General features: G+C 32.4%; 1 protein-coding gene across 14 annotated transcripts in view; it reads left to right on the top strand.

The window, feature by feature from the left end:
• Positions 1-12314, top strand: part of EHBP1 (EH domain binding protein 1) — a 292696-nt gene that overhangs the window by 117797 nt on the left and 162585 nt on the right. For 8 of the 14 annotated variants that reach the window (XM_016163002.2, XM_016163001.2, XM_036225110.1 and 5 more), the window contains exons 8-9: positions 11292-11396; positions 12035-12157. In XM_016163002.2, coding sequence (XP_016018488.2) covers positions 11292-11396; positions 12035-12157 — 228 coding nt within the window. The remainder of the gene's footprint in view (positions 1-11291; positions 11397-12034; positions 12158-12314) is intronic. The other 6 variants (XM_036225112.1, XM_036225113.1, XM_036225115.1 and 3 more) reach the window with 1 other exon arrangement.

Raw genomic sequence — 12314 nt, forward strand, 5'->3', positions numbered from 1 at the left:
TTTATTTGGGAGTTTTCTTATCATTTTTTCCCACCCACCCCTTACATTTTGCCACTCTCAAATGTTCTTTATTTAAGCATTTTTAATAGAGTAATTTGGAAGTTAACATTCCTATTCTCATTTTAGAATAGCATCCTCTAAAATAAATAAGCCAGATGGATAGATGAAAGAACCTATATTTCTCTACTAACATTAAAAATAAAACATAATGCGTTGACTCACCTCACATAAGATATGAGATTCAATATAATTCTCTTCTCTTTATTTGAACCCCACCCTTTATTATTTTTATTTCAATTATATTTCTTTCAATAATAAATGCTGACATTTGCATTATGTATAATGATGTCAGCAACAATTATACAATACTTTTTCAAATGCCATATCTTTCCTGTCTTTGAGTTCTTTGTTTTGTTTGGCTAGCTGGAGTTCTTCAAGTAGGTAAGTCGGTTTTTTTCCCTGACCACCACCAATGACATTCTACTTGTCCTTCAAATTTTAATTCTGTTGCCATATACTCTGAGAAATCTTTCATACCCACTCTCTCTTAACCTGACCACTCCATCCTTTGTGCTACTACCATATTTACAAATGCAGGCATTTTCTTACAGCATGAGTTTTTATAATTCCAGTGGGATATAATTTGATCTTTTACTTAGAGGATACAATTTATTCTTTGTATATGGCTCTTAGTTAAAAATAAATCTCAATTAAGCACTAGTCCTATAAGTAGGAATTTAAAAAAAAAACATTTCATAGCTGTTTTGAGCAGTGTTGTACTTACTGTTTTTATTATAGCAATGAGAAGAAAAGTGATAACAATATGTCACAAGTTATGTGCTGGTATTGAAAAGAAAGGACATTATTTTTAGCAAAGTGCAGATTTAATGAAGGCATTCAATAATATTTAGATTTTATAGCTAAACCCTTGTCTTAGTTCATTTGGGCTGATATAGCAAAATACAATAGATCAGATAGCTGATAAACAACAGAAATTTATTTCTCACAGTTCTGGAGATTTAAAGTCTAAGATTAGGGTACCAGTATGATCAGGTGAGGCCCCTTGCATGGGTCACAGACTTCCTTGTATTCCTTTTATGGTGGAATGGGGCAAGGGGACTCTTAGGCTTTTTCTATAATGACATTAATCTCATTCATGAGAGTTCCACCCTCATGACCTAATCATCTCCTTAAGGCCTCATCACCTAATACTATCACATTGGGAATTAAGATTTCAATATATGAATATTGAGGGCGGGGGACACAAACATTAATACCATAGCACCTGTTATTGCTTAGACATACCCATATACCTTAATTTCTAAAATTTCTGCCAAAGAGTAACCCTGATTGAAGAAATTGTTTTAATGAAACTTTTGATGATCCAAATTTTTTTTGGAATGCTACTATCAATCAATCAATCTATTTATTTATTATCCCTATTTTAGAAAATTTCTTCAAGGTAGAGACTATGTTTGAATCATTTTTGTTATCCCTAGTTTCTAGCACATTGTCTGGAACATATTGAGAATGTAATATATGTTAACTGAAAGACTATAAATGAATAAATGGAGATTCCTTCTCCTATTGTAGTCTCTATAGATCACTCTGGCTTATTATCTTATTGCATTCATTTCGACCTTTAATCATGTACTATCTTATACAGAGTAGGGTGGCCCCATTTTATGGAAGGAATATGATCCAGAGGAGACACATAATTCAAGACTAGTTTTCCAAAAGGAATGAATGTAAAATATGTGCCTTGAGGGAGTAGAGGTAGGTGGGGATAGTGGATAATTAGATGCACGTTCTAAGTCGATAAATCTACAACCATTGTAACACATTTTTGCTATGGCGTTCCTTTTTTTCTCAGCATTTTCTGTTATATTTTGAGAGTATAGTCACTTAATAGCATAACATGTTATGGCAGTTGTTTGGCTTCCTCAGTTGCATTTTTTTAAAGCACATATAAATTCCATTCCAAAGTTATTCACTTTCAGAAACATTTTTTTTTAGCACTAGCACTACCACTCTAAAAATGTTTGGGTAGTTTTAAGATAATAAAAAATATATTAAAATTTAATAGTAGTAATGTTAAAATAATGGCTTAAGTGTAAACATAATGAATATTTTATAAACATGGTACAAATAAAGTATGGTGGGTATTTTTATTTACTAGCTAACATGGCAATAACTTACTTAAGTACAGCTTACACTGACTCTTCCTTGCAGCTTTGAAATTGTCGACATGATTTTTAGAGGAAAGAATCATTATTTAAAAAATTTGCCTATATTTTATCTTTATGGTATAATATAAATGCATAACATACAACCACATTATATCTATAAAGTTATATGTGTATATTATTTCTCAGATAAGCTACCAAATTCTTGAAGGAATAGACTGTTACAATTATTTTGTATATGTCTTAGATTGACACCTAGAGGCTATTCATTTTGTCGGTGATTTCTTATGGAATACTGCTTTAAATCAATAGTAATTAACAAAATATATCTTCTTAAATTACATAAGGTAAAAGTAAATTCATGGTATCTATATTTGACTGATGAAAAATCCCTACCCTTTTCTGAGACAGAATTCACTGCTAACTAGAAACATATTTTGGGACTGGCTCGTAGGCAAGAACCTTTTATTGATTGATATTACATATATAGATGCATTCTATAGAGGTGCAGCACCAGTGAATGGGTGGGGGAATTTTGAAGTGCAGTTGGAAAAGTCACAGAAATGTAATGGGAGCAATAGACCTTGGAGTTGGAGAAACAAAACCTTTTAATGAAAAGTTTACTGCAGTCAGCATTAGAAATTACATATGGTTTCAAAACAATCAGTGCCTCCACCTATATGGCAGCCTCACAGTGCTTGAACCAATATTTGGTAATATGACCACCTTGGGTATTCATGTTGAATTTCTCAATACATACCAAAAGGAAGGGAAAAAGACTCTTTCATAAATTAGAAAATCCTATTGAATACAGCTCAGAAAATCAGATTTAACTGAAGCAGTTTATAGTGTTATTGGGGAAACCAGACATTATGAGACACCTGAAAGGCCCCTGGTATACTTAAAGGTGTTGCAAAGACCACTAAGGATTCTTCTTAGGCTTAACCAGACTTTCAGACTCATATGACCTGAATAGGCCAAACTTAGCATTAGATTCATTTCGAAGGATATTGGACAGGAAGCAGCATGCCAACAGAGCATTCATCTTTCACTGGAGTCCTCACAGGGCCCAGGTGCTATTCTTTGACTTCTACTCCACAAATGACAAGGGGACAAGATCCACATAGTAAACAGAAGGAATTACCTTAGAATCTTAATGCTACACAAGAGCTGTTAACTTTTGTAACAGTTTGGTTGGTATAATTTCCCAGGTCCCTGTAAGGGACATGTCCAGTTATGAGAGTCTCCACAGTCAGAGAAGCTCAAGCTGTGACATTCCATCAGGTATATAGTCCATTCACAGCCCACCCCTCCAGATACAGTTTATAAATCAGGATTCATTTTTACTGTAAGCACTGGTACCTTGTGTTTGTTAATCCTTTTCCTATTGTTTCCTAAAATTGATTTGGGAAGAAGAGAGTGTGATATGTTGGCTATCTTCAAGGAACTGTACAGGTGGTAATAGGGGAGATAACAGTTCACATTTGAGTTGATTATGGTGTGACTCAGCCCTCTGAGATCAAATGTCCTGCTAAAGCTGTGAATAAGGATGAGTAGGTCACCCTCCTTTGTTTAGAAGGTTCTTTAGAATAAACTTGGGACTCTGGTCAAGAGTTTCACTTCTGGTTTTTACCTGGGCATCTACCCTCCAGTACCTAAGAGACTCGTGAACAAAATCATAGGATTGCTGTGGACTCTATAAAGTAAAAAAATTTAAATTAAATTAAAAAAAAAGGCAATCTATTCTGGTGGTCTGTGTAAGGGATGAGAATTTCTGGAATACTTCATATATTATTTAGATGTTAAGGCTGGGAAATAGAGTGGAAACATTTCTGATCCTTTGAGCTAAAAAGTTTATAAACCACCACAGCTATCTCCCTTTTAAAGAAATTTGAGACCCTAGAATGAGATCCTGAAGAAGAATATCTGTTCCCAGTGTTTAGAACTCAAATATGTCAACTCAGAGAATAGTAGAAGTGGCAGAAGATACAGATTACAAATTCAGCCTACTTTCTGTGTCACTCTTAAAGTCTAATGCTGCTTTGTTTGTACTGATGACAACTGAGAATTCTCTAACATCCCCATGAAGACCTTAGGAGATTTCTGTGGATATAGAGAGCCCGTATTACAGGACCAGGAAGGAATTGAGATCTCTGAAGAGGTAAGAAGCTCTCCAATATTTACTTAGGAGAGGATCCAGGAGACACATAACATTTTAAGTACCAATATGCATTTTCTGAGGATTTGTCCTAGAAATGCAAGGTTGATTTAACCATATTAACACACTACCAGAGTAACACCTCTATCTCAAAGGAACATTTTCGACAAAATTCAATACCAAGTTTCTCAGCAAATTTTAATGTAAGGCAATTCTGTATTTGAGAAAAAAAAAATCTATGGAAAGCTACAGCTAACATCATACTTAATGGTGAAACACTGAACACTTTCTTCCTAAGATTGGGAACAAGGCCAGGATGTTTGCTCTCACCTCTTATATTCAATATTACACTGGAGATTATAACAAGGACACAAGACACAAGATCAATATAGAAAAATCTGTATTTTTATATATGAACAACTAACATTTAGTCTGGGTCTTTTTTTGTTGAGTTTTAGATGTTCAGCTTATTGTTATTTCAAGGAGAGAGATCTGGGGATGTCTCTCACTCCGCCATGTTTCTGATGTCACTCTCCGAACAACTAACATTTAGAAAAGGAAATTAAAACAATTCCATTTATAATAGAGGCTAAAAATAGCAGACTACTTAGAAATAAATTTAACAAAAGATATGGGAAAACCTCTATACTGAAAACTCTAATACATTACTGAAGGTAATTAAAGAAGACCTTAATAAATAGTGATTCCTTGTTCATAGATTAGAAGACTCAAAGTTGTTAAGATGTCCCTTCTCCCCAAATCAGCCTGTAGAATCATAATTCTACCAGGATTTTTTAATAAGTAGAAATTGAAGAGCTGATTCTAAGATATTTTTGGAATTGTAAAGGACCTGAGTAACTGAAACAATCTTGGGGGAAAAACAAAACAAAACAAAACAGAATTGTTACACTAAATTAATATTACTTTACATCAAGATTTACTGTAAATCTATACTAATCAAGATAGTATGTATTGGCATATGACAAGTCAGTGGAACAAAACAGAGAGTCTTGAAAAACCCAAACTTATTCGGTCAATTAATTTCAAACAAAAGTTTAGATTATTCAGTGAAGAAAGGAAAGTCTTTTCAACAAATAGTGCCGAAACACCCAGCTGCCCACATGGAAAAAACAAGCCTCAATTACTACCTCTTAGCATATGCAAACATTAATTCAAGATAGATTATAGACATAAATATAAAAGCTAAAACTATAAAGCTGAAAAAACGAAAAAAGACAATGTGTTTGTGTCTTGAGAGTAGGCAGAGGATTCTTACAAGAAGTAATAGTCATGAAAGAAAAATTTGATAAATTAAACTTCATCAATTGACTTGTACAATTTAAGAGCTGTGCTTTTCACATAGGTGCATTAGTAAAATACTAGAAAGTAATGTAGAATTACAGTTAAAATGTTAGTAAGAAAAAAGATAAGTTCAACTTTCTGATTCAGAAGCCAGCTGCCATGTAAAAAAGTCCAGCTACCCTGAAATTGCTATGTTGAGAGGGAAAAGGGATAAAAGAAGGGACAGAGGAAGAGAGGGAGGGAGGGAAGGAGAGAGAAAGAGAGAGGGGAGAGGAAAGAGGAAAGAGAGAAAGAGATAGAGAAATATGCCTGGACAGCCCCTACTTTTCCAGACTTCTCAGCTGTAAGAATAAACATATAAACACACAAATGAGGAAGCCACTTTGGATGGTCAGCCCAGCTAGAGCTTTCAGATGATTTTAGTCCCAGCTACCATCTAACTGCAGTGAACCAACTACCATTGAGTCCAGTCAGCCCACAAAACTGAGAGAGATAATAATTTGTTGTTTTAAGCTACCAAATTTTGGGGTGGTAGCTTAAGCTATAACATTTCTAGAGATAAATGAAACATATATTGATATAGGTATATATCTACATGTATAGATACATAGACTGACATGTAGACACATCGATTAAAAATACTGTTTCTATAATTTAAAAATAAGGTATGTTATATGCCTTTCTGCCTTTATAAATATAAAACCAAGTATTATGACTTTTAATTCATTCATTTACAACATACATTAATTAATAGCTATGCTAAAAACTTCTAGGTGTTAGAAAATGGGAACATGACACAAATACACAGCTATTTAATTCCATTTTTTGTCCATTAAGTATGTAAGGGGAATATCTAGGGTCATTAGGGTAGAAACTTCCACTAGACAGTTGGAAATTCAAGCCTGAGAATTATCTGTATTCATGTGTTAGTTTAAGCCAAAAAAGTAGATTATTTCTTTCAGGAAGAGCAGTTTTGAGGTGGGGGAAGAATGAGACCAATGATGGTGTCCTAAAGAATAATAATATTTAAGAGACAGAGGGAAGAATAGTTATCATTAAAGGAGACCAAGACATAACTATGAAAGAGATAGGAAAGAACTAGGAGATATTAGTGTCCTGGAAGGGGCAGGATGAATTTCAGGGAGTGAATATTTAATTATGTTTATCATACAGAAGTCATATATCATTAGAGCTAAAAGATAACTCGTATATTTTCCAATTCGAATATATGGTGGTGACCTGAGAACAGTTTCACTAAGGGGGATGAATAAAGTTGGAGATAAGAGCAGATTACAGTGAATTGAAGAATAAATGGTAGGTGGGAAATTGTAGACTACTACATTTTTAAGATGATTTCTTATAAAGATTAAGAGAGGCTGGGCAAACTAGAAGGGGCTACTAGTCAAAAGATTTTTTTTTTTAATTTGGGAGCAACTTAATCATATTAATATGCCATTAAGGCTTATTAATTAATTTGAAGGGAGAAATTGAAGATCCAAGGAGACACACTACTCAATGCCTGCTTTTCTGCCTAAAGCAGCCCTTCCCTTTCCTATTATAATCCACTATGGGATTGAAAATTACATTATTAAACCCACTATTTGTACCCATAAATCAAATATTTATGGACTCAAGCCAATGAGAAAAGTGACATCTTTTGGACTTAGATTTCTGCCAAGAAGTTGAAGTGATACTGTCTTAAAAGGAAATATACCTGTGCTGAATCTTATTATACTTTGGAGAAAAGAGTGATGATCCTGCAAGATTTGCATATATGTTGTAGTTCCAGGCACTTTTTTTCTTTTAACTCAACTACGGACTCTTAAAAGAAAAAAGCCACGTACTCTTTGTGTGACCGCCCCTTCCCCCTTTTTTAATTCAGTGTGATAATCTCTGGTGGTCAATTTCTAGCTTCTTTTGCCTTTCTAATAGTAAAGAAGAGTCTCAAATTACTTGACCCTTTGCTTTGATTACTTGCCCCTAATTTAGTTTTCCTTCTTTTTCTCACCAATGTGAGGCAAGCCTAGAATGACACACTGTTAGATGGCTAAATGTGCTACACTTGGGTTTATTGCTCAATTTGAGTAGCACTATGGTAAAAATTTGTGCTGTTGCATAGCATAATCTAAACGTGTAATTTTTTGGTGAAACGAGGCTTTAATAAGTAATAAAGTATTATCTAAGTATGTTGATTCAGGGAATCCTTTGGGTCAGAGTAGTATAGTACTGGGAAAGTTCCCACTTAAAAAAATTCTAGGAATAATATTTTCTTAATGTTTTAATTTTTTAACTTTTTTCCTTATTATAAATCTAAAATACATTGTTGGAAATTTAGAAGAAACAGAAAAGTACATTTTTAAGAGGAAAAATACATAACAAAATTATGTGTTTTAGAGTCCACACCCACATATGCAACTGCCAATTGAATTATTACCATGAGAAGTTTCACAGGCACCTTATAGCTTGATATGCTCAGACTGAATAACCCCTATTGCCATGCTGCTTTCCACAGTTACCCAAGACAAAAACTTGGCACTTAGCCTATATTCCTTTCCCCATTCCCTGCACCAAATTAACTAGCAAATCTTTCTTCTTCATTTGTTTTTTAATTAGCAAATATTTATTGTCTGGCTCCCCTCATGGAATGGTGATGCTGAACTACTTTTTGTTTCCTGTGCTGTTTTTCCCAGTGCTGCCACCATATTGCTCCTGGAATGAAGTTTCAAAAATATTCATTTGATCTTTCTCTGGATTCCCATAGCTGTCAGAGTTCAGTTCACATTCTTTAGTTTGGTCACAAGAACCCTCATGTTAGAATATTCACCAGCCCCATCTCATTCCATTCTCCATCCCTAGCATCTTAAACCCCAAACAACTTGTAGTTCCTCAAATATGTCATGTTCCCATTTGCTTTCCTTTTACCATTGTAGAATGCCTTCAATTTTGTCTTTTTATTTTAATGATAATTTCTGTTTGTCTCATTTTAGCTCAAATTTGAGTAAGTTCAGGATGCCTTCCTGACCAAAGTCCCTCTTCCAGTTTCACATAGCCTATAATGCATATTTCAATCATAACATATGTCATATTTATCATACACTGTGTATTGCTTTACTTCTCTTTTTGTCTCACAAAATTACAAAGCCATGAGGGCAGGTACTATCACAGGCAGATAATAGTTACTTGATAAATGTTTATTAGATAGATAAATGGTATTTCTTTGGTGATTGCTTTTTATGATTTGGATTCACATTTATTTGCATAGCAACTAAAAAAAACATTGGTATGAGTAATTAAAAGTACCTTTTCATTCTGTTAATATGAATGAAAGTTTTAGAAGCAGAAGTTCTACGAGGTAAGTAGGGATTTATTTAAGCTGTGAATATATAGGGAAAACTAGGATAGGAAGGACTTGTCATCAGTAAAGTGAGTGGAAACAAGAAATTACTTTGGGTTAGTTAATGAGGAAATGGTGGTCAGTGGGTTTAGATATCATGAAAAATGTGATGAGAGGGAGGAAATGCTCTAAACATTCAGAAAAATTACAATGTAAATAATTTATTCATGTTATCGACTCACCTTGATAATATTTAAATAAATGACCACATTTTACCTAAAACTCTATGGAACAGTATTAATGTTTTGAAGATAAGGACCAAGTCTAACATTTCTACAGTGTTCCTTACAGTGCTCATTATATGTTGTAAGTAAATGATTGATTTCTACTTTCTTTGAGATTATATCTAAGAAGATAAAATAAAACATGTAAAAAAATTACAGATCTTTGAGCATTTTAAAATACTTTAATAATTGCACATTTGGTAATATAGTGCAAATAAATAATACTAATATATATGATAAAATGTGAATATTAATAATCTTCAGGATATTTATGAGAATTAATTCTTATATATAAAGCTCTTTCCACTGCTCAATAAATAATAGCTGCTGTTATTAATGTTTTTTTATATTTTCAAAGTTAAAAATAAACTATTTGCAAATTTTTAAAAATACACAATTAGTAATGAATGAAGAAAAATCAATCACGCACTGGTAATCATTTAACACTGAGACCTTCCACTTTATTACATTTCCCTAAAAATTTCAAAATTACAATGACTAGTAGTGGGAGGGAAAAATCTAACTTATAAATGAATTATACCTCATGAGGAATTTGCTAGGTTAGTTTTGAGTTAGAGTGGGGTTTTAAACTATTGGCAGAATAAGGTTGAAGAAGACACTTTATAAAGGTTGATTATTCAGTTCTTACTATTCAAATTCAGATGACAAATTTAGTTGGTATTAATAGTACTTACTTCTTGTTTTCTGTTGTTTATTTTGACTACCTCAAGCAGTTTTATTCATGCAAAATGTATTTTCTCATTTGGACAAGGGAAATGAATAACCTTATCAACCTTTTATATGTATTAGATTCAAAGGTCTAAAAAATAACATTTCTGACTGCCTAATATTCTGGTAGTCATTTATTGTCTATTTCAATATTATTTTCTACCTTTATGGAAGATAAATTCCACAAGGATAATACCATGTCTGTTTTTTTTTTCTTTTTTACTCTTGTGTATCAAGGATAGTACTTGGCACACAGAATGATAAATGAACATTTGTTGAAAACAAATGAATGGTTAAAGGCAAATTTATTACAACTGAATATTTTATAACTTTGTTCAAATAAAATTTATAATACTTAGATTTACACTGTTAAAGAACAATATATTTAATGCCGAATTTATAATCATTTTTTATTTCTAACCATTTTCTTTTGTTCCCACTAAATGATCTGGATCTGTTTGGTTTGTCCTAATACTTAAGCTATTCCCAGATTTTAACTTTGGAAACAGCAAAAGTTAACTGGACTACTCTAGTAGGCTCTTATTATTTTTTTCTAAGCTAATTTTCACCCAGTGAATCATAATTTCACATATTCAGAGCTATCCAAAATATATATGACTCATGCAAAAAAAATCTATTTATGTACAAAATGGATTTTTATTTAAGGTTTTTCGATTATGTCTATGTTTTGTTCTGTCCTTATTAGATAAATTATAAGATTTTCTAAAGCAAATACATAAGAGTTCCCTTAAAAGAGCAATTTCCTTAGAAAACAGTAGAAAATCGTAGCTATTCCCTGCTTTTCTTATTTTGTGCTAATTTTTAAAATTCTAGAATGAGCAGGTGCTTATTTTCGTGGTTCATGCATATATATTCTTAAAACCTTTAAATTTAGAATTTTGTAAACAAATAGTACATATTTTCTGTGGTATCAGAGGATTTTTTAATTCTGTTTTCAACATGCATTTAAAGCACTGTTTTAAAAATGCAAAATGTAGTTGCTGAAAGCCAATGTCAGCCTCTTGAATTATTATCTATCTTTGTTTTGTGTTTAACATAGATTTTCTATTAATAATATAAGTTCTAACAATAAAATGTTTTCTATCTAAAATAGTACAGCATAACTTTCAGTTAAATACATCTGTTATAGTTCATCAAAATAACATCCTCTGAGTGTATTATTCTCTTGATTAACCGAACATCCCCTCTCTTTGTCTTTTTAAGTAACAGCATGCTTCTACTGCTCTTTAATTAAATGACCTTACCTTACATTTGTCTCGACTGGCTTCTGTTTACAGAAATTGTAAACCAATTGAATGCTCTGAGCAGCTTAGATGAAGATCAAGATGACTGCATAAAGCAAGCAAATATGCCTTCAGCTAAATCAGCCAGTTCCTCTGAAGGTTTAAGAGCTTTCTTCCTTTCTTTCTGCTTCTGATTGCCTTTATTTACTGTGACCTGCTACCTCTTGACTTCTGTCTGTATTTAGCTGTCAGTTTTGTCTTTGTGCTTTTCCTTGAATGTTTTCCTTGGTAATTTGTAGTGCACCAACAGGCAACAACATAACAGAACTTATCATCTTTAGCAAAGCCTTGTATCAGGATCCTTGTTAGGCAGTTATTTTAAAACATAAGATAATAATTGGTCCTATAACATGACAGTATTGCTTTAGTTAGCTGGTATATTGTAACTATATTGTTTTTAAAATATTTGCTTAGATTAAACTCATTTGAATTATTTATATTTAAGACTGAAGGATGTTTTACCAAAAATCTATCAGTACTCTTATTAGATCAAATTAAATTCAGACAAAAGTTTATCTGATATAATTTTTCTATTAATATGCATGTTTATTTTGTTTCATATTAAATGTTGGTATGCTACAAAATACTTGAATGGCATTCTATCATTGGTAAAATGCTGTATCTTATTATTTGCAGGTATTATTAATGTGAATTTATACAAGTTGAAATAATTCATGAATGATCAAAGTTATGATTTACCGTAACCATAGTGAACTAACACATATGTTTATTTTCAGAACTTATCAACAAACTTAACTTTATGGATGAAGCAGAAAAGGACTTGGCCACTGTGAATTTAAATCCATTTGGTGATCCTGATGTAGCAGAATTAAATCCATTTGGAGATCCTGACTCAGAAGGTAGCAAGTTTTTTTTTCTGTACTTTAAAAGTCATTATATAGCCAGGTTCTTTTGAACTATAAGAGCAGGAAGAGATTTTTTTTAAAAAGACTTATAAAAAGTAATTCTTGGTGCTAATGATAAATAGTGTTGTGTTCAATACCACTTATAGTTGAT

This window comes from Rousettus aegyptiacus, unplaced genomic scaffold, assembly GCF_014176215.1.
Source record: "Rousettus aegyptiacus isolate mRouAeg1 unplaced genomic scaffold, mRouAeg1.p scaffold_m13_p_7, whole genome shotgun sequence".
Classification (NCBI taxonomy): domain Eukaryota; kingdom Metazoa; phylum Chordata; class Mammalia; order Chiroptera; family Pteropodidae; genus Rousettus; species Rousettus aegyptiacus.